This window comes from Podarcis pityusensis, assembly GCF_964106645.2.
Source record: "Podarcis pityusensis genome assembly, chromosome: 9".
Lineage (NCBI taxonomy): Eukaryota > Metazoa > Chordata > Lepidosauria > Squamata > Lacertidae > Podarcis > Podarcis pityusensis.
Window position 1 is genome coordinate 57,338,963 of NC_138034.1, and position 27,631 is coordinate 57,366,593.

Below are 27,631 nucleotides of genomic sequence, written 5' to 3' on the forward strand. Positions count from 1 at the left end.
TGAATCTTAAGTCAAACTGGACTGCTCCTGCCTGAAGGGAAAGCACAAAAAAAGTTAAAGTAGTGCTAAGATTTTTAATAGCTTGAAATCTCGAACTGAAACAGGTTCGCGTTTCTTTCAGCTGTCATGCCTTTCTTTTCTTTTTTTGGCGGGTGTATGTATATGTTTTAATTTTTGGCCATGACTGTCTTATAAATTGTGGCATTTATGAGAGTCAGTTTTATGCTGTGAGACCAAAAGGTGAGAGAATATGGCAAGTAGAGTTTGGAACTGGCCTCGGAAGCAAACAGCTTTTTAGTCTCTCTTGCTTACGTGTCATAGTTACCGTTTCAGGCTTTCAGGTGTCTAGAAAATGCATTTAAACTATGCAACCCTCATGGATTTCCACATACATGCAATATAGCCACGTACTATAGATTAATAGGAGGGAAGCAAATGTTACATCTGAAGACATTCATTTCTACTTTCTCTGTTCCCCATCCCTGCAGAAGTTAAGAGACTCCCTGGAGCAGAATTTTTTGGGGGTAGATTCATGTGGAAGTCCTGTTTGCACAACTAGAAATCCTTTCCTTTCTTGCATAGAAAGCACTGGGTTGTAGCCCAAATGTGTGTGTGTGTGTGTGTGTGTGTGTGTTTGTTTGTTTTTCCCCAGTCGGGTACTGTAAAATGCTCTTGAGGTGTAATGTGGGAAAAGATACACAATGGTCTTTTTTTTTAAAAGGATTTTTCTCCTTTGTACACTTAAACTATTTCCCCACCTCCAAAACTGTATGCAGTTTAGTGAAAATGCTCTGTGCTTTTTTCTGATGGTACTCACTGATAGAGTATGATCATCTCTCCCCCCCCTCCACTTGCTGTCCATGTCAGCCATTTTGTGTTGGTACCCGTGGCATTTATTTTTTTAAAGATGTGAGTACTGGCACTTTACTTGTTTTTTTTAACCAAAAAAGTGTGCATTATACAAGGGCTGACCCAATACATTTTGGCACCTGAGAGAAACCACAAAATGGTGCCTCTCCCTGACCTCTAGCCAGGGAAAAATTAGATTAGCATGGATTAGCCTTAACGTTGGTCTTGTTTGTACATCATCATAAACTAAAGTGACTGGTTTACTTTCAGTGCATTAGCCTTCCCTGTCCTGATCCTTCCTATTGTGTTCAGGAGGAACAAGCAGTGATCCCCGACTAAATATTATGTATACACCAAGGAATTACAAACCATGATATGAAGCCATGGTTTGTTCTTGGCTTCCTGACCATGGTTTGCTTGGAATGAAACTAATAATGGCCCAAGTTTGGCGATACCACTAAGTCAGGGGCTGTGTCTCCGATGCACTGGGAGGTGGGTGATCAAATGGGCATGTTCACAGTAAATCCCTTCGCTATGGTTTACTGTGAAATGTGAACACCCTTTTTCTTTTCTTTCTAACTCCTCTTTCCAAAGCTTTGTGTCCAGAAACAACTAGTCATTGTCTCATTTCCTGGTAATTTTCATGAACATCACATTTTCAGTAGTTTGTGCGTCTCTTCTAAATTTTAAGGAACTCCCTGCCCCCAGCAGGATGTTTCTTTGGTGAGATGTTCTCAAGTGAACGGTAATGTTTTTGGAAATGTTTTCACAGGCAGTGTTTTTGGAAATGTTGAGTTTGTGTGTCTACTGACAATGCATTCCATAAGAATGATGGAACTGTTTGAAAGGGCAGGAAACATTACCGAGTTTTGTTTTGTTTTAAATTTATTTATTGATACTTACTCAAATATACACAAAAATACATACCCATTACGAAGTATCTTTTTATAATATACTGAGATAAAACAGCTACTTAGTCTGTAAGAGAACAAAGTCAGGAGGAAGAAAAGACAAGGAAAGGAGAAACCTAAAGAAAGGGAAAGCGAGAAAAAAGGAAAAGAAAGGAAAATTAGAGGAGGAGGAGGAGGAGGAGGAGGAGGAGGAGGAGGAGGAGGAGGAGGAGGACTTCCGGTTCTCTGTCCTGCAGCTACATATGATATTCATTCCTTAAAACTGAAACGTTGGCAAGTTTTTTTGCCTCACCCCTTTGCTTTCCTGCTGAACATGGAACCTTAGTCCATATGGATGAAACCAATTTTGACTTGGCTCTGTGCAGCTTAAAAAGCACCAGGAAACTTCAGGCGATGTAAAATGTTGGACGGGATGGTCAGAGCATGTTGCTCTCCTGCTGTTCGATCCACACTGGTTGCTTTTTTGGTCTCTTAATTTCAACTTAGGGTGCTGGTAGTTGCCATCTTAAAGCCCTTGAGAGGCTTGGGAGCAATGAACCTAGTTGCCTTAAGGCCTATATTTTCCTTTGTTCTCTTCAACATGTTTAGCCACTGTTGTGTGTTCCTTCACACTCTGCGACATGCCAAGTGGGTCCAAGGAGCAAGAGCTCTTTAGGGGCACATACCTTCATGCTTCCTAGGTAGGCCTGCAAGACCCCGATGCTGAACGTTTTTTAGATGTTTGGTGAAAAACACAGCTTCTCAGAAAAGTCATTGGCTAACAATGAATACTTGCTGTTGCTGTGCAGCTGTGGCCCTTCTACTGATCTGTTTGCTGGTTTTGTGACTTTATTTTTGATGGTTTTATCAACTGAAGAAATCTGTGTTGTGTTTTATTCGTTTATTGTTGTAGCTGCTTTCCTTCTCTGGAATGATAAAGCAGGATAGAGCTTAGAAATACGTTTAATCTCCCCAAAAAGGCAAAAAAATTGGGATAAGTACAAGAAAATGAACAGTGGCAGTTAGAAAGTGTGCTACAACTGGATTTGTGCGTATGAAAAAATCTCCTCATGAGAGATAAGAGGGAAGAAAAAGCCCATTGTTGTTCACATTACAGACAGTACTTGCAAACTTTTGGAAAGCACAGTGTTGAGAACAATGAGTACTTTTGGGAGGGCAAAGAAAAGCAAAATGTTCGGGTCCATCTGTAGCCAGTTAATATCATGTCACTCCCTTTTGTACAGTGGGTGTTTAGTTTATGAATGAGTGAGTTGTATCTGAAATGCCGGGCAAGGTCATTGCTCATCTTCCTCGCTGTGTCCTCACCAACCACCTACCCAGAAGGAAGGGAAGAAGCTTCTCATATTTTTCCCTTGAAAGAAAAACATTGCAATATATAGTTAGCACCCACAGTGTTCTGCGTGAATTTAAACAGTGCATGTGGCTAGGAACTGTAACATGGCAATTTACTCTAGATTAACTTTAATCAGCATGAGCAGTGTGTCGAATGCAGAACTCTGTGGCATAACAACAGTAACTGTTATTACCGTACACAGCGCTTGGCATTTTTTGTTCTGCAGAACTTGAACCATTGTTTTCAGAAGAGAAGGGGGGCAGAAAATAAACAGAGGTGGTGGACCATCCCAAGTTTTACTTGGCACCAGAATCATGAAAAGAACACAATCTGCCTTGGATCCTCATGTTAACTCTTCTTTCTTATATTTTAACACTATAATGCATGTGGTCAGAACGCTACTCCTAAAACTGTGGCGTCTATAAATTAGATAAACCACTAACTAGCCCGCATACCAGTCGCATACAGGTATCCATGTAGAAATTTGAAAGTTTTCGTGTGTACTTTTTTCCATAATAAAATATATGGTTGCCCACATTTATTGAGGCTAATTTTTGCCTATATGGAACAGCTGCTGCCAGCTGTTGTCTAGTATTTCTGCGTAGTATTCAGTGTATTAACCTAGAACAGTGGTTTTCACACTCTCCTAGGGAACCCAGAAAAGCCTACCAAGTTTTATTCAGTGAGAAGATTAGTGTAACTCTGCTAAGAAGACTTGCTGATTGCTACTACTTGATTTCATTTTTTACTTTGCAAAACTTATTTGATCGTAGTAAGACCTCTAAGGGATGTACAGTAAATGTGAAAATTATCAATAGTATTCCCTTTCCTGCATCATGTACCTACCAATATCCTAAGATCAACACCTGGGGCTTTCTGCAGAGTGAGGCTCAGCCCAAGGGAAAGGGTAATTTCAGTTGTGGGCTCCCACTTGCTCAACACTACTGCCTTTTGGCATCAACTCCCTTACTGGTATATGAGGACTGATGATTGTTGTTGTTTAGTCATTTAGTCGTGTCCGACTCTTCGTGACCCCATGGACCAGAGCACGCCAGGCACTCCTGTCTTCCACTGCCTCCCGCAGTTTGGTCAAACTCATGTTCGTAGCTTCGAGAACACTGTCCAACCATCTCATCCTCTGTCATCCCCTTCTCCTTGTGCCCTCAATCTTTCCCAACATCAGGGTCTTTTCCGGGGAGTGTTAGTTGACGGTTTTTGATTGGAATTTTGATAATTGGCTATTGCTTCCTCCATGTTCAGAGGCCTGTCTATTCTAAAGAAGATAACCGTCATATCCAGTGCTCTGCCCACTTTGCCTCTGGCCTTGCATGTCTTTTCCCTCTTGGGTGTAACAGGTCCCCTACCCTTGCCATAGTGTGTTTGCTTCAAGATCCCCATCTCTTTGCCCGAAAGAATTGCCATATGCATTCCTCTTTTATGAAATGACTGTTAAACCAAATTAGACATATTATAAGAGAATGCCTATGGATCTCTTTTTGCACTGCTAGTTTCTTGTACGAGGGCTGTTAGCGGAGTGCAGGAATGCAATTTTAAAATGGGCTGGTTAGCAGCAGTCTATAATCTCATAGGAGACAGGCTTGCAGGTGTATGTGGAAAAAGCTCTCGCAGCTTAGTCCCAACTTCCTTATTCAGAACTAAGCTTAATCAGGCTCTCTGCTAAGTAAGTCTGCAGTCCTGTGCACACTTGAAAGCGTAGCTGTTGCCCAGACTCCCCCCAACGATTGGACTTTTCTTGTGGTGGAGGTGCAAAATTAAAAGATAGCCTAATTTCCAATTATTCCCGAAAAGCGTTTAAAACTTTTTGCACTCGTGAACAGGCATCATCTCTCTCCTTGGTCCGTGGCATTGTGCTTGGAGGGACAAGGTTCATGAGAAAAATGTCTATAAGTGGCAGGTAGTAGGAATGTGATTTACGGGCCGTGAAAATCCATTCAGCAGTGGCTGAACATGCAGTTGCCTGTTTTGGCATAACAGGCCCATTGTATTGCTGGGTTCAAGGACAAAGTGCATCGATTGTTGGAGGAGATGGTGCTGGCTTGTCATTGTACTAGGCTTGCCCCCCCCCCCCAAAGACTGCGGACCAAGGTGGAGTTGCTATTTTAGATGGCCACATTAAGAGCAGTGTGTGGTGGTGCTCCTTTAAAACGCTGTGAAAATATATATATATATGAAATAGGCTTAAACACCTAGAGAATTAGGATTTAAAATAAAAAATAAAAATGGGCAAACAGCCCCGGATCATTTGATCTTGCCCTAGATGGGAATGAATTAAGTAGATTAGCAAAGTAGCAACTGTCTCTCTCTCCCCGCCCCCCCTTTCCTTTACAGATCTTCCATTCTGTAAAGAGAAAAGGGCTTTCAGCCTCAAGGGTAAGGAAGAAGACTATTCATTTGTAGGCGTGGGAGAAGGACGGAGGACATGACAAAATAATTTATGAGGACAGATTGTTAACTCATAGGCTCTCCGGAGTCTAATGGCTGCCCTTGCTCCTCATGAAAGATTTGTTACACTTGCCATCCCGAGACTGCCTTTGTCCATTCTCCTCTTGGCTGAAATGTGCAATTGCACAGGACGCTGTGTTTTTAACTTGCACACGCAAATGCAAACATTACTGGTGCCTTCCGTGTAGAAGATGAATAGGCTGGCTACCTATCCAACCCTTGTTCTACGTGGCAGAGCAGTTCGGTGAAGTCATGTTAATGGGAATTTGGAGCTCTCCGCTTCCTATAAATTTCATTCTGGTCTCTGGGGATCTCTCTCCAAAGTACTAGGAAGCAATTCTGTGACCATTACTTCTAAGTAAGGAAGCTCTAACTCTCTTGAGATGAAGGCATCCTGGAAAAGAGGTGAAGAAGGCCCCACTCGAGTCATAGATCTCTGGCCTAATAGATGTTAGAATGTCAAATTATTAGTGCAGATTAATTCAAAAGGATGAAGGTGGGCTCCCTCGAAGAACAGATGGTGCTCACTCTGGGTAGTTTCTGGCTTCGACATTTTAAAGATTTATTCTAGCTTTATGTATTCTCGGTGCAGGCACTGGATTCACCTGGAAATGTAACCAGAAACATCTCTAATGTAGGGGAACAAATTGACATAGTTGCCCTTTGCCTTTTGAGTATTGTGCATTGGTTTGCAAATGCAAAACATCAGCATAGGTAGGAAAAATACCTGTCTTTTCCCATGAAAACAGAATCCCAGCATAACACATGGATCCAATGGTTCAACTGTGGAGATTTGGGGGCATGCTAGCTGAAACAGATCTTGCATCCGTGGCGCAGCTGTACCAGAGGATTTGTCTTGCTGTGTTCTTGAACATTGTTTGCAGTGTTTTCTAAAAAGAAAAAGAAAACCCCCTGAAATACTGGTGAATGAAATAAAAATTAAGCTTCCTATTATAAGGAACTAATCATTATGTGACTTGAAAGGAACCCTTTGTTGTAAAGGACTCCAGCCTCAGAAAAATATGTTTTGGATCCTTTTTAGACATTCATGGTGGAGTCCGAAGAAGACTCCAGTATCAAACTTTATTTCGGTCACAGACCAGCATATGACGAAGACTTCAGTGAGGGTGGAGGAAGTTCTGAAGAGAGTGGAGGCACAGTGGGGCTTTGTTAAGGCTGCTCAGCCTCCCCGCCTAGCAGCTGATGTGCGGGGTAGTGTAGCCTCCACTTTTCCAAACATCCTCCATCCTGCCTACAAAGCTTCAACTCTAGTTGAAGAGACAGTTATGTGTAGAGACAGCTGGTGAGGAAGAAAAAACGGGCATTTAGAGGCCTTTTAGAGGGTGCGCCCCACTTATGTGATTTTCGCTTATGCTTTTGGGGACCCAGAACATACCCCTGTGTTAAGGAGGGGGCGCGGGATGCTTGTACACAACAAGCTTGCAACTTCTTGGTATGAGGTGGGGATTTGTAAGCAAGTCGTCCCTTTATGTGCTTCGAGCTGATGCAGCCAGTAGAGGACTGTACCACATGTCCCTATAATTCTGAAGTGGATATTAACTCATTTGAATGGAAATAACCTTATGTATTAAACAATTGCTCTTAAACTGAACTTCATATGTGAGAAAATCTAAAATTGGCTATGGAGAAAATGGTAGGTGGCAATTTCTGAAAAATATGGTTGACTAGTATTTTCACAGCAGCCTGAACTGAACCAGAAACAAGTAAAGTAGCTCTGTAAATTTATTGTTAGAATGTATTGTTTTTAAAACATTGAAAAGGATATGATGATGTTGAATTGTGTTGGATAATAGATTTAATCAAAGAAGTGCATTTTGCTTCCCATGTTGCAATCCAAAATGGTGACAACAGTGAATGTATTCAGATTCCTGGAAAAAGTGATATCTGTGGAAACAGAGCACTTTTTGATTCACATTATTTTTTATCTGTTTTTTGTAACTGTGGAAGTTCATTGCAGATAGTGTCTGAGTTGCTTAAAGAAGCCTCATTTGTTAAAGGACACTAAATAGGCTGGATGCCATGATGCAGGGCAAAGATGTAGGCTCAAGTCAAATAATACTTGGCAATATTATGGTCTGTATTATGTTCAGTCAAACTATGACTTAAAGCTACTTGCGTGCTTTCATGTTGTCTACTTAGAACTCTCATCTTCTTTGAACACTGCAGGCTATTAGCCCTAACTATGTATCTTAATCTAGCCATCATGCCAAACCATAATTGGTGCAAATCATGGTTTTGCAAATCCACCGAACCATGGTTATTGATTCTGGTTTGGCCATTTGTGATCCATGACTTTTCCATTCTGACAGTCCATTAAACTATAGACCTACTTAATCATGCTAATGAGAGTTGAGCCATATATCAGCTGGCCACAACAGAGGCTGCCCTCATCACCTTTCCTCATTATCCTCCATGCAGTTAGTAGCACTTTTTTTTGTTTTGATAAAGGCTAGAAATATCAGAAGCATTGCCTTGTGGCAGGCGTGAGCTGCTGGAGGGAGCGCATCCAGAGATAAGATAAGGTTATCGGTTAAATGCAGCTTTTTTTCTTCTCAGTTGAATGTGGTTTGAATGGTCAAGGTCACTCATGGTTAACAAAGAGATTCATTAAATGAATGGGATGTGTTCACAGAAGAGCAGTGATAGTCTGCAAAGCATATAAGAACGTATATCTATCAGGTTGTTCCCATCACTTTCTCTAGCTTCTTCTTGTGTTTTACCATCAGCTCTCTTGCTTGAGTTATATTACTATTATTTGTTAATTGAGAAATGCTTGTTTTATGTAGTTATGTATCCATGTTGAAGGGAGAGGGTTTTTCGTTCAAGAGCCATGGCAACGATCTATGTCACTATCAACCCAGCAAAGCACTGGAGGGATGACTTTGCAGATCATGGGTTTGCAAATCCACTGAAACCATGGTTATTGATTCTGTTTTGGCCACTTGTGATACACTGCTTTTCCATTGCAGTATCATATTAAACCATCCCACCTACCCCTTTGCGAACCACCCTTCCCCAACACCTGATCAATCCCCCTCCCTTTGCACTTCCCCCCTCACCATAACTTGCTAAACTGCTGTGTGAAGCACCTCGCCCCTCTGTTAAACAGCTCGCCAGAGCCACCTGTCACCTGTGCTGCTTCTTCACTTGCCTGCCTGCCTGCTGCTCCTCATGCTGCAATTGGAGTTCTGCACCAATAAGCAGTCACACTAACCACAGCATGATGACAGCCTTAGGTTTTTATGTATATAGGAAGATAGTGTGTATGTACACACACACACACACACGTCCAAATAAATACACTTCGCAGCGGTGGTGGGCAGAGCCGTAACTAGGTGATCTTGCGCCCTGGCAAGAACCGTCCAGATTGCACCCCCTAGCCACAGACAAATTAGTTCTTCTTTCCGCTTCTCCTCCAACCCCTCCTTCAATTCACCCTCTATTAAAAACCTTTTCTTATGAGGCAATAATCAATATTTTTATTTGTAGACATATTTATGGACATATTTTAGCTGATTTTGCGCCCTCCTCGCCTGCGCCCCTGGCAGGGGCCCACCTCGCCACCCCCTAGCTACGGCCCTGGTGGTGGGGAAGAGCTAAATACTTCGTGTGACTTATATGTAGTGCCATCTATTACTTTACTTTGTTTTTTCATATTTGTATATCATGTTTTTAGTATCCGCTGTCATTATGTTTCAAGCTGATTGATTTGTGACACCAAACCTCTTTTGTAATCTCCTCTCCAGTCAGGCCTCTTTCCTGTTCTTCCCACCCAGTTCTAATTGTGTGTGACTTAGTGAGAAGAGACACAATTCCACTGAGTCATCTGAGGAGATGGGGTGGGATGGGATTTGTGTACAAACTCACAGACTTGTTCCCTGGTGTGATTTTTCTTGTCCTCCTTTGCTCTTTGCAAGGGAGGAGAAAGGCGGGGAATTTGCTTTTTCTACCAGGTGGAAAATAAAAGCAACTGGTGAGAGGGGAGTGGAACGCCTTATTGAGCTCAAAGTATCTGGCTGGCTAGAACCCCATTAGGAAGTGAAAATATGCGGCAACGTTTTGTGGCAGGGTCTGACATGCCTTGTGTATCACCTACACGGGGTCAATTCATTTTATTCCTATAATAACACTGGGAAATTTTGTAGGACAAACAGCAGTGAAACTTAATGGCTTGACTGGAATTTGAACCCAAGTCAAATCCACCATACCATCTGGGACACCACACCATAAGGTTGCACATTGAATTCTTTTGCAGTGACTGGGCTAGGGCAGCAGTCTTCAGTCTTCTCAGACCTGGGACTCACCTTTAGTCCAAACAAGCATTTTGGGGACCCACTTCTTATTTTTTTCACCATAGAGTTAGTTACACAGTGGTTTTGCTGTGGTAGGTTGAGGTTTTTGCAAACCTGAGTTCTGTTTCTGCATATCTTGCATCTCAAAGCATGCATGCGTTTGAGGGGAAATGGTGTACTTGCAGAAATACTCAATGCTGCAGAATCTGTTAACAAGTCCAGTTTTTATTATTATTATTAATTGCCATTTTCACTGTGTGCAGGTTTGAAAGTTAGATGCTAGAGTTATTTATTTTAGATTGTATATATATTGGTAGATTTTTCCAAGTATTCATTTCTAAGGTGGAAAATTCCTAGTGTTTTGTTTCTCTCCCCCCCCCCCCCATGTGTGTGGTTGTGTGTGGTTGAAAGAGAAGACATTTTATCTGTAAAGCAAAATTCTTGGTTGTGGTAGAGAGAATTAACTTGCGTGTTGTTGTTGTTGTTGTTGTTGTTGTTGTTGTTATGGCTGGCTTGTGTGGCCTCTCCTGTAAGCAAACCATGTAACCCCAGAGCCTTCTCAATTCAGCATGAGGGAGAAGATTAAGGCCGGCCAACTTCTAGCTTGCAGCCGTGCAGCAGATGGTCCTCAGCAAGGCTGCGTCCTGCTCGCTTTTGTAACTTCTCTTTCATCAAGCCATCTGCACTTACCACAGCGCCCATCTCCTTGTGGCTCAGAGAGATTTCCCAATGCTTTTTTTCCTGACCAGTGTGTGCCAGCAGAAGGGATTAGCTGCTAGTGCTCATTCATTCATGGGTGGAAAAATACATTGGGGTGTGTTTTTTTTTACTTGATTTTATTTATTTCAGATCTTTGTAAGCCTCTTTTCAAGACTTCCCAACCTGACTTACCTTAATAACAAGCATGTCATTGCATTAAAAAACTAACATGAAAACATGCAATTCGGATTGCAACAAAACAGCCTGTTTAATTATGCCCGATACAGTAAAGTTCAGTAAACTAATTCAGAATGCGGCAGCTAGACTGGTGACCGGGAGTCACTGCCAGGACCCTATAACAACAATCCTAAAGGTTCTTTATTGCCTCCCAGTGCGTTTTGAAACACAATTCAAAGTGTTGGTGCTGACCTTTAAAGCCCTAAACGGCCTTGGCCCAGTATACCTGAAGGAGCATCTATCTCCACCCCTATCGTTCAGCCCGGACACCGAAGTCCTCCTGCGAGGGTCTTCTGCTGGTTCCCTCGGTGCAAGAAGTGAAGTTACAGGGAACCAGGTGGAGGGCCTTCTTGGTAGTGGTGCTGAGAACTGAAGGAACCCACTGTACAGTATTTCTCTCAGAAGGGAATTGCATGGGGTTGGAGCCATTACTGAGAAGGCCCCATCTCTAGTTCTCATCAGCCCAATTGATCTTAAAAGTGGGCGCTTGAGTAAGGCCTCTGAAATGGATCTTAAAACACAGGCACTTTAGTATAGGGCAGATTAAACAGGGCTGCAACAGCTAAAGAAATTTAAGGTAAATTAAACAGGGCTGCAACATTTAAAGAAATGTTAATCAGTAAATCATGTTTTAGTTGGTTGGTTTATTGACATCTAGATGTATAGGTAAGAACAATCTTTCTTGGGCTAGAGTCTATAGGATTGTATGTTGTCCTGTTGTTCTGCTTGAGCATCAGATTTCCACATGCACCACAGGAAACTCCCCTTCTCTTCACCCTTATAACCCTCAAAATCTCTCCAAAGCATTGGAGGGACTCCTCTGGAGCAGCTTTAGGGGGACACACAGGGAGAGGAAATTTCACAGAGAGCGGAAACACCACTCATGCAGTGTTGAGTGCGACCCATACTTGGGTTTTTAGGTGTACATTTGTGGCAGCTACCACATTAACGATGCAACCTTCCTTTCTCATGTTTATTCCCTGACACTTTGCTTCCCCACTCAATATCGCTAATCATTTTGAAATATATGAAGTTTTTAAAAAAAGGAATAGCATCTGGGTGGTGACTAAACTTGATTGCTGGTTTTTTTTTAAAAAAAAACTCAGAAAAAGTCAAATTACAATATCACAATAGAGCTTTTTCTTTTTTCGGTATTTATAGATTGCAATTTTTTCTTTAGCACACTTAACTTTTGTGGCCCAGTTTTTGGAATTTACAGCAGAAGCAAATACACATTTTATTTAGAAAGGCTTTTCACACAACTTTAAAATATCTCCATTCTCTCAGTTTCCAGTGTTAAGGTGTGTGACTATTGTTTACATAGCCAAAGCAGGAAGGAACCAAACAATAAAAATGTTGGTAGACTCCCCACTCCCCCCTCATCTCGATACCTTTATCTCCATTGCACTTTGCACAACCATGCTAGTGTCAAGTGAGACCCCAGGTCATGTGCATGAAACTGCTGTTAAATTAACATCTGCACTACGGTCATGATCACACACTAGCTCCTCAGGAAATAAAACACTGAAAACTTCCGGGTTGTTTTTCAAAAGCAGAAGGAACCACCATTTTGGGTTATGTATATCAAATTTCGACTTTCCATTTGGTTGCAGCAAGCAAAAGTGAGACAGTTCATCTGATAGTCTTTGCAGTTGTCGTTTTTTCTTTCTTTAGGGGATTGTACGAAAACTGCTGTGTTTTTTAGTACAGTGGTACCTTGGGTTACATACGCTTCAGGTTACATACGCTTCAGGTTACAGACTCTGCTAACCCAGAAATATTACCTCGGGTTAAGAACTTTGCTTCAGGATGAGAACAGAAATCGTGCGGCAGCAGGAGGCCCCATTAGCTAAAGTGGTGCTTCAGGTTAAGAACAGTTTCAGGTTAAGAACAGACCTCCAGAACGAATTAAGTTTTTAACCTGAGGTACCACTGTAAAGCTGGAGAAGATCTACTCTATGCTTTTCGTAAGGGTCCATCAAGCAATAATTGCTATTAAAGTGGATTTGAATACTTGAGCTGTAGTACTGTGTCTAAAATGACATCTGGGAATAGACTTAACATCTGGAAACTGCACCTCTAGACGAATCCTTTTTGTGATACGAATTCAGTCAAGTGGCAACCTTAATCACTCACCGTACCTTAATTCACTAATATTTAGAATGAGGCTTTCCTGCTGGAAGCAGTTTGTGGAGAAAGGATCGGATTTCAGGCTAGCCAAATGCTTTATAGGTGCATGCGATATTAGTTAGGAAGTATTATGAATTAAACAGATGCCATCATCAGCTTGCTTTTCCATGGTGGCTCTCTGTGATTAACCACCTTGAAAACACATCTAGAATTGTCTCGTGGTAAGGATAGAAAGGACGTATGAGGAACGACAATCTTCCGGCATCATGCAGACAAACCCATCTTGCAGCATTAGCTTTTGTGGGCTAGAGTCCACATTGTCAGATGCATAAAGTGGCTAGGTATGTATACCCTGTTGAAACAGCAGTAGCAAGTAAGGTCTGGGGAGTGGACATCTTCCACCACCCTCCTTCTCCCAAACCCTTGTAATTTCCCCTTCCCCCCCCCCTTCCCCCCCCCGATGTATCAATGTTCACTTACAGTCGGCGGCCTTGAAGACCTGTTGTGAGTCAGAAGTATATAAATACAGTGGTACCTCGGGTTACATACGCTTTAGGTTACAGACTCCGCTAACCCAGAAATAGTCCCTCGGGTTAAGAACTTTGCTTCAGGATGAGGACAGAAATCGTGCTCTGGCGGCGCGGTGGCAGCAGGAGGCCCCATTAGCTAAAGTGGTGCTTCAGGTTAAGAATAGTTTCAAGTTAAGAACGGACCTCCGGAACGAATTAAGTTCTTAACCTGAGGTACCACTGTATTTTAAATTAAATTTACAAACCGCGTGCGAGAGAGACATGTATTTACAAAATTAGACCAAAAGGCTAATGATTGTCACCCTCTGTGGCTTAGTTCAGATGTAACACCAAACATTGGCTTGGGATTAAGGGAAGTGAGCCATAGGGAGCATCTGGCTTGGGTGCTCTCTCTTGCAGGAGACAGGAAGCTTCTGCTTGTGTCTTAGATTTGTGTTAAAATGTGGTTATGGTAACTGTAGTTTGAAAACAGGCCAGCTTCTTAAACCATGGTTTTAACTTGTTTCAATAAACATTACTTAACATATGAATCCAGATAAACTATGATTATTATTATGATGATGCATGTGGTTAAACCAAAATGGAGCTGAAAGCTTCCAGGCTCCTTGTGGCTACACAAAAAGAGTGTGTGTGTGCACACATACACAAGTCTAAGACATGTTTGTCTTGTAATTCTGAACCATAGTTTAGTGTTCCACCATCCAAACAAGGCGTCTGTGTAGAGCACAAACAAAAACAAGATCCATTAAACTTTCTGCTCTCCGCTGCTGAGGATGTGTTTGAAAAGGTTTAAATGCCTCCTCATTGGAAATGTTCCACCCATACATTAACAATAAGGTATGATGAACTTTGAAAAATCGTTTTCCATAATCCTAAGTGCAACCTCTATTGCTAAAAAATTACTGTGAAAAAAGCTGGGCATATCCTTATCCTTATATGGGCCGGGAATTCCAAAATGGACTCTGCATGCAATTTGTGTACTCCCAGTGTTTACAGACCTCCATATACACCAGTCTCCTTCATCATGCCTTCCAACCCTTTGCATTCTTATTGAGCAGTGCCAGATTTTCTCCTGAAAGGCTTATGTTGAATGCGGATTAGTTTGCAGCTAACTGATTTGTGCATTGCTGTCCCTTTAGGGGAGCTGCTTCTCTGAGGGGTTGGGTCCTATGCTGCCCTTGACGAAGAACTGGATGGGTTGGTCAAATGTGCCACCAGCCCTCACAGAAAGGGTATATTCTCAAGGCCATTATTTTGCTGAAGCTAAGCAGGTTTGGTTGGTACCAGGATGGGTGGCCGGGGACGCGGGTGGCGCTGTGGGTAAAACCTCAGCGCCTAGGACTTGCCGATCACATGGTCGGTGGTTCGAATCCCCGCGGCGGGGTGCGCTCCCGTCTTTCGGTCCCAGCGCCTGCCAACCTAGCAGTTCGAAAGCACCTCCGGGTGCAAGTAGATAAATAGGGACCGCTTACCAGCGGGAAGGTAAACGGCGTTCTGTGTGCTGCGCTGGCTCGCCAGATGCAGCTTGTCACGCTGGCCACGTGACCCAGAAGTGTCTGCGGACAGCGCTGGCTCCCGGCCTCTAGAGTGAGATGAGCGCACAACCCTAGAGTCTGGCAAGACTGGCCCGTACGGGCAGGGGTACCTTTACCTTTACCTTTTAGGATGGGTGGCCACCTGGGAATCACTTGTGCACTCCTCAGGTTCCAAGGCAGAAGAAAGGAGAAAGAAAGTGATTTGTACATAACGTGGCAAACTTTTATTTCATATGCCAATTAGATTGACTTGCAGCACCACCCATATTCAGCAGCTTTGAAAATATGGAGGTCATTCAAAGAAACATTCATGGAAGTATTTTTGTCCATCCATAAAGCCTTGCTTGACAGTTGTTTGGGTTTCTACACAGGATGCCTGGAAAATATCTATCATCTGTCTGTCTGTCTGTCTGTCTGTCTATCTATCTATCTATCTGAATGACTATTAATGAGATCAGGTTATTAATACTGTAACAAAGATGGTTTAAAAACAAGAATTAGAATTATATATATTTGTAAAACACACAAGAACTACAGATACTCGATCTTCATTATTTCTGGGGTTGTTTTTTTTTGATGATTTGTATTTTCTTCTTACATATAAACAAAAAGATTCAAAAGAAAAAGAAAGCCATGCTAGAAATAGAAGAAAATAAATAAGGGGTGATTCTGGCATGTGAGGTAAATGTATCTTTTGCCCATCTCATGATGTTTCCATATTTTATTTTATTTTTAAATAGCAATGTAGAATCCCATGTCTCGTGTGAGGCAAGGACTTCTTTCCTCCCTACTTTTTGGGGCTGGTGGCAGATCTACGATGCATCCTGCTATAGTTTTCATTGCCATTTGTTATGGGACTAAGGACTGCCTGATTCACTTTATCCCTTCTCAGTCTCTGAGGTCTTCGGGGCGAGGGGGCTACTGTTCTCCACGGCTCAGATGCAAAGCTTGTGCGTTCAATATTATGGTCCCTTCCAGTTCGGGTCAGATAGGCTCCCTTCTCCGGTTGAACTTCTGCAATCTTTTGATCACAATCTTTTATTGTATTGAGTTACTTGTACACTTCTTAGGGATGATTGTGATTAAGCAATATATACATTGTTGAAAAAAATCAATAAAATAGGTAGTGGTAGTGGTTGATTTGTAAGCTGCTCAGAGTATATTTTGGAAGGGGTACCATACAACATTTAGAAGAGAACATGTAAAAAATGAGAATGGAATATAGATGATGTCTCCTCATCTTGTCTTTGAAGTCTTGGATATAATTTAATAGATAATTGGCTTGTGTTATGTTATTACTATTTATTTACTGCTTAATGTGGTATGAATTATTTTGCTTTTTTAATTCTAGAGATTGCAGGTGGAAAATAAAATTAAAGGAAGGGCTTCTGCACAGAACCTACATTAAAGCAGAAGCATTTTTATCTTGACCTTTTTAAAGTGATTTATCATTTGTACTTTGGAGAAAAAATTACTGAAATGAAGGTGGAGGGAAAAGAATCCAAAACTTCTAGCTAATGTTGCTTGAAACGTTTGAAAGGTTATGCTGAGGGCATTTGACTTTCTCTGTACTTACTGCCAAATACCTTTTATATTGACTACATTTAAAGCTTTTTCCATATATTATGGACAGCCTTTAAAATTATTTTTAAAATAATGTTGGCAGTTGCTGACCTTTTCAGGAGGCTAGTAGAGAATAAAATGTCAAGTGTACACAAGGTATTGATGAAACATCTTCAGAAATTTAGCTGATAGAGACAAGGCTTTAGATCTGGCTCTCGTTTTTAATTGAGTCATAGAAGAAAAGGACAGTTTCCCCCCTCTTAATTACAATCTTGTACACTTCTCTATACATTCTGTCAGCAACTTCCATCCGTATATATTCTGAGCAAAGGCACAGCATGAACCACAAGGATTTATTAAAACCTTACAAAACTTAGCTATGGTTACTAGAGATTTTCACAGTCGAACAATATCGTGGCTCTTTTTAATGCAGATTTTAATTTTGCACTATCCTCAGTGCTTTCAAAAAATAGGTACCAGATATTCCTGAAGTTAAGCCTGCCTTGCATTGGTTATCATTTTCTCCCTGTGTCAGCACCTTGTTCAGCCTGAGGGGTGCTTTCTCTTCTGGGCAAATGTAAAAGGGCCCACTGGCAAGAGATGAAATGGGCCAGAGGCAAATTGGGCAAGAATGGTCAATTTCACCTTTGGATATTAGGCTAGTTTCTACACACCTGTCTTTGTTAGGGAATCATTCTGCCAGAAACAAGTAGAATTTTCTGGAAGGTTCCAGAGTTTTCCTTTATATGGCACTCTGAGCTTAATTAGCATCAGCTGGAAGTGTCAATAAAAAGACCACTCTGCTTCGTTTTTGCAGATGTCTGTCCGAAGGGTACTGTCTGTAAAATCTGCTGAAGGACTGTTCGTGTAATTTACTACGCGGGGAAGATAAGAGAGACTTTGATAGTGTGATGTTAATTGCTGTTCATTTTAACAGTTGAGAAATACCTTTGCTACTGTAATGCTTGTACCCGGTCAGGGAATAAAATCTCTTGACTGAGACTTCACAGAGTTTGTGAGTCATCTTTAAAACAACTTCTGTTATTGTCCACTGCTTCCGAGAGAGAGAGAGAGAGAGAGAGAGAGAGAGAGAGAACAAAAACTCTGCTAAATTAGTTGAATGCAGTTTACTGAGGTCTCATCACACAAGTATCTGCACAGCGAAAGTGTGATGGGTGGTGACCTGCTCTAATAGTCTTCACACACTGCCCTCCATCCTGGGAAGCAAGAGGCATTATCGGAGTTCAGTGACTTATTCCAACCAATCAAAAACACATGGTGTGAAGCAGGGCAATTGAGGGTTGTGGCCAGCCCTACAGTGAGGTCTGGAGAACTGCATTCGGCTCCATACCTCCACAGCAGAATATCCTGTTTGTGTTTGGTGTTCACTCACCTGCCCATCAAGTCATCCCAGCTCCTCCAACTTTGGAAGCATCACCAACGTGAGTTATTGTGTTGACGTCTGAGGGAGTATCTTATTTTAATCCTGATGGGTGTGAATACTGTGGTTGGTGAGCAATGTCCCAGTTAGTCATGCAGCACAATCCTCATCCAGTTTCTTCAAAAGTCAGTCTTACTGGTTTAACTACGACTAAGGGTATTAAGGATTATAGTTCTAGATGTGGTTGGAATGACGTGCTAAGCCAAACCTTGGTTTAGTGAGACTGTGCTATACATTTAAAGCAGTACCATGCCACTTTAAACAGTCAAACTCAGCCAAGATTTGGCTTAGTGTGTCATCTGAACTAGGACTCATGTTTAAGCTCTTTCCTAAGCACCAGTTGTAACCAATAACAAAGCCTGACTACAGCTCGTGGTTAGTGAGGAGAGAGCTTAACTACAAATCTCAGTTTGAACAACATGCTGATTCAAACCAGGCAGGCGCAAAGCAGCTGTAAGCTCCTCTCTGGAAGCCTTAGCATCTCAGTTTAGCGTTCAAACCAGTACATACTCCCGTGAATAACTCTATTGGAGAGAATCCTTTATTAGAAGAAAATAATAATTAATATTTATTTATTTATTTATACCCCACCCATCTGGCCGGGCTTCCCCAGCCACTCTGGGCGGCTTCCAACAAAATATTAAAATACTGTAATGCATCAAACATTAAAAGCTTCCCTAAACAGGGCAGATCTTCTGGCAAGAAACCTGGCTTTGATTTATGTGTTGGACCTGTGAAGAGAAAGAGGAAGAGTTGCTGAACCTTTGGGACTTCATAGCTCATCTGATCCATGCTGCAGTATCTTGGGTTCACTCCCTTTACTAATAATCATGCTGTGTCAAACTGTTTTGTGTTGCGTGAGAGCAGGTCCAGCTATAGTTTGGAAGCCTTCTCTGTTCTGTTCCTTTGTTCTCTTCCCTCATCCTGCTGCGCACCAACTGGGAGAAGTAGTTTGCAGAACTACTTGTGTGGACTTTGGAGATTTGATGTCACTCCAGTCTCTTACATCATTCTAACCCGTTGCTTGCGATCAGCCGGCAAGCTGGAATTGGAAAAATGAAGTAGTCAAGCAGTTTTACTTACCTGTTTTATGGTTTCAGAAGCTATAATCATAGTATAGAATCAAAAGTGTGACCCAGTTGGAGCGCCTTTATAGGTTCCTGCACTTGCCTCCTCTGGGCTCCTTCCCCCTTTTTCCTGAACCAGTGCAGCCACATAGTTGTTGCCAGTATTTTCAGACCAGGGGCCACATTTTGGAGAGAGGGCTGGAAGTGTTGGTCACAAGATGGCTGCCATGGGGATGTGAGATATAACACAAGAGAGAGTACAATCATGGTGGAGCTTTTCTCATAATTGCATCTCCATTCGAGTAAACTTTTGAATTTCTGAAACCATGTTGGTGCAGCAGGTGGTACGGAGCTAGATTAACCAGTAGTCTGCGTGTCCCAGGTAGAGAAGCATGGGAGTTCTTCTATGGGTGTTTTTTTTTAATTAGAAACCACAATCCTACTTTCAACCCATACTTTGGCAGCTAGCATCGTAGAATTTGAACCAGGCTTGTCATTTCCTAGGCCACAGATGGGACTTAGTGTTTGAACTGGTTAACACTAGAATTTGGCCTTCCTCATGCTTGGTGGTGGTTAAGTCTCTGTGAATCCATTTTTTATTGTTCTTTGTGGTTTGGGTGTGGAGGATCATTTCTCCCATGTCTCATGGGTTTTGTTCTTGGGTTCTCTGTGATGAGAGCCCAATGGTGTTCGTCTCTGGAGTCATGCTATTTGCAGCTAAAGGTGTCCCAGAGGTGAGGTAGGTAGAGGAGAGTGTTTAAAAAGTGCATTTCACTGTGACTTCTTCTTTTTGCCAACCTGCTTTTCAAACCACGGGAAATTTGGTCATGAACATGAACAGGTCTAGAAAAAAAGCATAAGTGCGGTGGGTATTAGCTGCTCATTTTAAAGAGCAGCTTCTGTTTCTAGTGACATCTGTATCTGTATATATTAATTTTCATGCATTTTTGGCCATTGCTGAACTCTGAAACAATACACTCAGTGTTGGCCTTGTGGAAATGTAGTTTGTTAATGGATATAGTAACTAAAATGAAATATATACTAAACATTACCTCAGAGTTTGAAGACACAGCTTAAGTGCAGTGCGGAAACATGAGCCTTTGGCAAGGCTCCTGGAAAAGTTCATAACCCTGCGATTTGGCAAGCTTTCAGGATCCTACCTGGGCCAAATGGTTTGAGGAGAGCTACATGGAAAGCAGAACCGTGTGTGTGTGTGTGTGTGTGTGTGTGTGTGTGTGTGTCACAAATTGTCTACAAATATTCTGAGTGTAACTCAGTTTTGCTCTTGAAGTGGCTTGATTTTATAAAACTGATGAGGCTATGATGTTACTAATTCAATAAATTTCTAGGAATGACACTAGGTTTTGGTAAAATGTTTTGGTTTGGGGAGGGGAGGGAGCCATGACGTTTTCTGAGCAGAATAAATTGTTGCCACAACAATGAACAAGCTCACACAGTAACGTAACTTTGGAATTGGTTGCAGTCATGACCTGAGGATCATGACCTGCTGGGAGCCAGAGGGCCCTGTTCCTGCTTCTCTCCACCTGGCCTGGGGTGGGGCCTGACAGGCCTCATAAGGACTGCTGCTGCTGCTGCCCAGCAAGGACGGGGGTATTTTGGGAAAAGTTTTGTTGGGAGTTTTTGCTGTTATTGATATTATTTTTTTGTATCTTTATTTTTATGTGGAAATTGCTCAGTTTGGTTATGTAGTTTTGATGTGTTTTATTTATTTTTATGACTACTTTGCTATGTTTGTAACTATGCAAATCTTTTCATATTGTAAGCCGCCTTGAGCATTGTTTTAACTGTGGAAAGGCGGTATACAACTAGAATGATGATGATGATGATGATGATGATGATAAATTTCTCCAAGAGCAAATAGGGCTTTGAAGGTTGCCACTAAGGTAAATTGTGGCTTTGCTTTTGGTGATAAAACAAAATTTTTGAGGCAGAGGAAGCTGCCTTGTATTAAGTCAGATCATTAGTCCATCTATCTCAGCACTGTTGACCCTGCCTGATGGCGGGTTTCAGGCAGGGGTCTTTAGACTTCAGAGGGTGTATGTCGGATGTTCTACATACAAAATGCGTAGTGCATGGGTAGGCAAAGTAAGGCCTGGGGGCCAGATCTGGCCCAATCGCCTTCTAAATCTGGCTCACGGACGGTCTGGGAATCAGCATGTTTTTACATGACTAGAATGTGTGCTTTTATTTAAAATGCATCTCTGGGTTATTTGTGGGGCATAGGAATTACCGTATTTTTTGCTCCAAAGGGCGCACCGGACCATAAGGCGCACCTAGTTTTAAGGGGGGGAAATCAAGAAAAAAAATCTTATCCCCCCCCCCAGCCCCAAAGAGCAAAGAAGCCAAGACAGCGAGCGGGATGGATTCCGCTCACTGCCTTGGCTTTGTTTTTAGCCGCAGGGCTGGGGCGGGGGAAGCCTGAGCTTCCCCCGGCCCCAGCCCCCAGAACAGGTCTGGGAGCAGCGGCAAGGTTGCGTGAGGCCTTGCCTCCACTTGCGGGGCTGGCGGGGGAAGCCTGGGTTCCCCCCCCCCAGCCCCAGGGACCACACATTCGCTCCATAAGACGCACAGATATCGTCTTAGTTTTTAAGAGGAAAAAAGTGTGTCTTATGGAGCAAAAAATACGGTAGTTCATTTTTAAAAATCAAAATATAGCCTGGCCCCCCACAAGGTCTGAGGGACTGGCCCCCTGCTGAAATAGTTTGATGACCCCTGATGTAGTGTATCGCTGAGCTACAACACAACCACACAGTTGTTTGTGATCTACTGTGGATGGAGCTACAGCAAATGGGTAAACTCTTACAGCTCAACACACCATTAATTTTATCTGTTTATCAAGGTGAGCTTGATTTGCTAGCTCCCAAATCTCCAGTTTTCAATAAGTTTGCATTGATGTTTTTCCATTTCCAGGAGCTATTCTGCCCAAGACTATCATTCTTTGATCTGGATGTTGAAAAATAGCAGTAAAAAAGAAATCATTGTTACTTTTTCAAGGCTGAGCAGGGTTTTTAATCTAACCTTAAATAATCTGTCCATTTAGAAACCTTTTTTGGATTTTTTATGCTGCTGATTTCTGCCCAAATAGCCCACAAGTTTTCAATCAAATCTTGCATACGTCTGGCTGGAGGCAGGGTTGATTTTCAAATTTGGAGCTATGCAGAAATGTAATATAGAGTGATGCTTCAGTAATGTACTCCAAATATGGTCAACTGATGTGGTCAAGTCATAATTCAAAGCAACCTCTTGAAATGCTCTTACTTATGTATATATATATTTCCTTTTTCAGTTTCTGGGCATAGCATTTCTTGGAATTGGACTTTGGGCATGGAATGAAAAAGTAAGTATCACATAACAAATTGTTGAACCAATTTAAAGCTAAATCTCCTCCAACCCCAATGTTGAATGTACTGTCACCTTGCTTGGAAGGAAGTGTTGCCATCTTGTCTAGCAATAGAGATTAAGGAGCACACACATTGAACTATGGTATGCAACTAGTCGCAACCATATTTTCGCATCCTAGTTCAGTGGCCACCCATAAGCCCCACCAGTCAGATAAGCAGGGCTTTTTTCAGGTGGGTGCCATTGCCATTATAAGAGAACAATGGAGGTGTTCATAGTGAGTTCCGGCACCTCTTTTTCTAGAAAAATAGAACTGCAGATAAGGCTGGTTCATGCATCATGAGAAACCGTGGTTTGGCATTTTATTGAACTGTCTCATTGAAATGTTCATCACTAGGCAAAGAAGGCACTTCTGTTTCTGCCAGTGCCTCTATAACAGGTATTTGGGTGTATAAAGGATCATAAGAAGAACTAAAATACCCAGATCCTATTAGCAAAAGCAAAAAGTCCAGTGACACCTTAAAGTAGCCTTTGCTAGCCTGATGGCTTCCAGACCAGGTACCACGTTGGTGAAAGCTGGCTTAAGACCAAGCAGGAGAAAATTGTAAGGTATGGAAGCTGAATGGCAATGAATTGCAAAAATTAAAAATTAAAAAATGCAGTCAGTGATAGAGCTTAGAGGTGTTCCTGTTTAGCATATACAGTTGACCCGTAACTTACACACATTTAACTCATGCACATTCAGCTTTATGTGCTTGGCAAAAATTAAAATGAAAAATAAAAAGCTGGTGGCCATCCAGGGGGGGGGGGAAATTGGCAAGCCCACCCCCCATTGCACCCAGTGTGTTTTGACTAGCCACAGTTTTGGCTTTATGCACTATCCCTGGAACGTAACCCCTCTTAAGTTGCAGGTCTACTGTAGGTAACCTTTTAGAACAGCACATTGGTGATAATTGCTGCAATAACTGTGTTAACACCTGTATGGCAGCAGGGAACAATTCACAAGAAAATAACAAAAGCACAAATACCCTGGCCGGCTAATTAATGCACACAGGGTGATTAAAAGTCCTTTGCCCTGCTTTGACCTACAAGTGATGGCACTGAACTTCTTGGTGAGCTATTATTCAGCTGTTTCATGTTGTAGTCTTCCTTTGAAGTTACTTTCTTCCAGAACGGCCACCTTAAGGTCAGTTACAGTGTGTTCTAGGAAGGTTGAAATGTTCTCCCGCTTGTTTATCTTACTAGATCTTATTAGGTTTGCCTTATATTGCAATTCAAGACACTTCCAAAGAGACTCCGTAGACTTGCTCTAGTGAGTAAAAAGCCTGTAACTTGATTTGTTAGATTAATTTACTATAGGGCAATCCCCAGGTAATTTAGCAACACATTTTTTGTTAACTTGTAAAAATGGCCAGCACCATCTTGGAAGAGGCATTTCTTGCTGTGAAAAGACCGAAGGGGAAAACGTCTGCTGCTGTGTCATCCAAAAAGTAGCATGTTATTTCTATTGTATGCAAATGCGCTTAATTAAAACACTGTTGATTTACCCAGGTTTCTGTAATTTGGTTGTCAGCCCTAGGAAAAATATTGGGAAAAATAAAATCTATGATGTTTTGGGCCAAGGTGGCACACTAGATTTTGGAAATAAGGTCGTATGCCAGCATTCTCCTTGAAGCTCTATATTTCTGTGTGCAAGGAGAGGCATTTTATGGTGGAATATTCAGCAATACAGTCTTGCACCTGCAGTCTGAATTGATTCAGTCCGCAAATATTGTTTTACCATGTGATGAGGAGTTCATCTGCGGTAGACTCTTCAAAAGGTGTGATAAACGTGGCTTTCAGTGACTGATCAGCCTATATTTCTAAGAGTCCTGCGTGCTACCCAGCTGTATTTATGCAATAAGCCTGGTAAATTAAAGCTATTCTCACTTTTCCTGCTGTTTAAGGGCATTGTGTTGTGCACTGCATGCAGTATGAACAAAAACAGATTCCGCATTTCAGGGATGGGGGAACCTGTGACCCCCCTGATACTTTCTGGACTACAACTGCTGTCATCCATGACTATGGCCATGCTTGCCAGGGTTGATGGGAGTGGGGAGTCCACAACATCTGGAGAGCTACATCTCAGCCTCATTGTTGTTGATCTGTTAATTGCTGGTTGTAAACAGGCCAACTAACAACCCAGCCACTGCAACCTGCTGGACACCTGTTTTTGGAAGCAGGATATTGGATTTTCCCTTATTTTTGCTCTGTGTTTGCTTGCTGATTATAATTATGAAGAAGCTGCAGTACAGAAAGCTTGATCTCAATTGAAGTCCTTAAGACAGCTGCATAATTCCACACCCTAAGAAGAACTGAGTGGTGGTTTTAATGATGTTGAAGGGGGGAAATACTTGTTCAGCCATTTTATTTTGAAGTAGTTCCCCTCAAAAAAACTCTCAAAGCTTCCTTAACATCAAAATAAGTTTGAACTTTATTACCATTTTACTCTGCTGTTTTTCCTTTATTTAAGAATGTGGTTGCAGGCATGCTGTCTTTTGGGGGGCTGGGGGGGAGGGGGCTGACACTTATAAAGATACCTTTAATCTCTGTTCCAGGCTAAACTGCAAACAAGCATCCTGATGGAAATGCAATCCAATTAATTTTAATTGTTTAGAAAGGGAAGCTTCTCTCTCTTGTCCTGACAACTCAAAATTAAGAGTTTTGAGCATCAACATGGGAAGCCAGGTGCAAAAAAGTAAAATAAAATAAACAGCTTGTTAGGATTGTTTTGCTGGACTTAACCTCAGGCAGCCCATCATAAGCTGTTTAGCTGGGGTGAAAGAGAGTTGAGCGAAACAAACATGTACCCACACAAAATCATGTTTTGTGTGTGTGTGTGTGTGTGTAATCTTGTGACTTTTCTTGCAGCCGTTAGGGAAAGCGGTGGAACTTGCTTGTCAGGCAGCTAAAAAGCTGCAGTTTGACAGCCAGTCAGTTGGCCCTAGAGGGGGAAACTGAAGAATTAGCATTCTAAATTGTGAACCTGAAAAAAGGATCTGTGAGGAACATGGAGGTGAGGAACCCAGAAGGCACAATGGACCAGTCAGGCCTCTTTCCCCACCAATTTACATTGCCTTTTTCATTTTCAGTTTTTCTCAGAGCTCTAGGCATGAGGGTTTTGGATTTTTTCTCCTTCTCTACCTCATTGAGTGAAAATAGTCAATAATAGAGCAGCTCCCGGCCTTAATATTTAGCAAAGGAAGCCTGTACCTTAATATTTCTCCGTAATACTATGCCCATTGATTTTATTCTTAAATGGAAGCAATATTGCAGCGATTAGATTGCCTTGTATTTATCTCTGTTAAAAATACTGTCAAAAGAAATACATTTTATTTTTTAAAAAATCCTCCTTTACTATATGTGCAATTCTGCACACTGTTAAAAAATAATGTTCTGCACTGTGCTTGGCTTTTGCATGTAGAATAAGCTTTTCCTGTTGCTTTCTGGAAAGCAGGGCAAATGATTCCTCTGTGTTCCTGTTCATATCTTCCCCCAGCCCCTTGCCAGTTTGCAGCTTGAAACTGCAAGGACCCAGCAGCAGACCACCTAGGAGCAGGTTTACTCGTGAGTTGCTTACTCATGAATAATTGGTTCCAGCCTCAGGCAAGCTGGCGAATCCACTGTAGGCCCTGCAACAACATATTCCTCACTGCTGCTGCTTTGAACAGGCGTTAGGGCTATAGCGGATGTGCCAGCTGGGAAGGACCAAGCTGAAATTGGAGCCCTCTTGGCCAACTAACCGGATGTAACTTGACAATTTTTGTTAGAGAGCACAGAATGCCATCAGGAAAGGGAGCTTTCATCAACTTGAAAGTGAGTACAGATCATTGTCTTCCCTGGGATCTAATGATAACGGTGTGATTGACCAGAAAAAAGTATAGGAGCCAGAATAGATTATGTCTTCTGTGGACAAATGGAATACAATGGATCCCTAGGGTGGTTATATTCCCCCCTCCCCCTAATCCAGCTGTTCTTTGACAGTGGTTATAGCACTCGCACCATGATCTCAAGGCACGAGAACTCTTGCAAATATGTTGACTTGAATGATGGATGCATGGCAACTCATTCAATAAAAGAAACGTCATAAGTGAAGTTCGTTCCAGTCCCTGAGCAAGTTTATTGTGTGTAGATCTCATTTTCTTTCCTTTTTATGTTATGCCGCTGGTATGTATGTGCTATACAGTGTAAAGTTCCTAGCAGTTCAGGACAGCATACATGGAGTTATCCCACTGTTTTTTTTTTTAACATATCTTTGAGGTAGGTGAAAGATTATGACACTGTGTAATTGCCCAAGGCCATCCTGTACATTTCATGGATGAGCTGGGGCAATGCTGGCTCTAGGTCTTAGAGAGCCCCTTTTCCTCAGTGAGATTACCCCCTCAGTGCATCAGGTCCAGGTGGTTTTTGTCAGTGGGTCACCTGTTGGCATGTGGACCCTTGGAAGATGCCCAGCTATGCTAACCTATATGCTGGCCGTGAGCAGGGTTTAAACATAGGTCCCCAATCCCAGCATTCTCTCTATTGGGCTGTTCATTAGCCCTGTTCATGTGGCAGGTTCCACTCTGATCCTGGTCTTTGCCACAGGACAGCGGGATAGTGATTGTCATAGTGTGGCAATTTCCTGACTAGGTGTAGGGTGATAGTGGCTCCTTCCTTCTACAGGTGTGAATGACTTATTAGAATGGTGCACCATGGATAATCCAGAGACAATGGAGTACCGTTGGTGGGTGGTTCATCTGATATCCAGTTTTTTTCTGGATATGGTTTCACTCTCCCCTAAAGGATTAGGTTTGCAGCTTGGAACTGCAGTTGGATCTGGTCTTACCTTAAGAAAGCCCAAGTGGCTTCCAAAACACATTTCACCAGCATCTTTTGGTGCACCAAGCCTAGCCTCAATTATCAGTGGTCTGATAACCCTGTATTTTGGATGACTATAATGTTTTGTATATGGGTCTGTTGTTGGGAGAGTACTTGGGAACCTCAGTAAGTACAAAGCATGGCACCTATATTTTCTAACTGGGGCCAAATGAATCATGAAACAACTGCATTAGCTTGGCAGCATGTTTACTGCTTCTTACCTTTTTAAAGGCCCAAACAGCTCAGGGCCTGGATACCTGAAGAGTCTGCCACCTTCCACATGAATCTGCCTGAGTTTTAA

General features: G+C 42.1%; 1 protein-coding gene across 2 annotated transcripts in view; it reads left to right on the forward strand.

Moving 5' to 3' along the window:
• TSPAN5 (tetraspanin 5) overlaps positions 1-27,631 on the forward strand; it is an 89,725-nt gene that overhangs the window by 31,845 nt on the left and 30,249 nt on the right. For both annotated transcript variants that reach the window (XR_013990488.1, XM_081021213.1), the window contains exon 2: positions 22,379-22,429. Coding sequence is in view for 1 of the 2 variants with exons in the window: in XM_081021213.1 (XP_080877339.1) it covers positions 22,379-22,429 (51 nt within the window). In the remaining variant the exon portion in view is untranslated. The remainder of the gene's footprint in view (positions 1-22,378; positions 22,430-27,631) is intronic.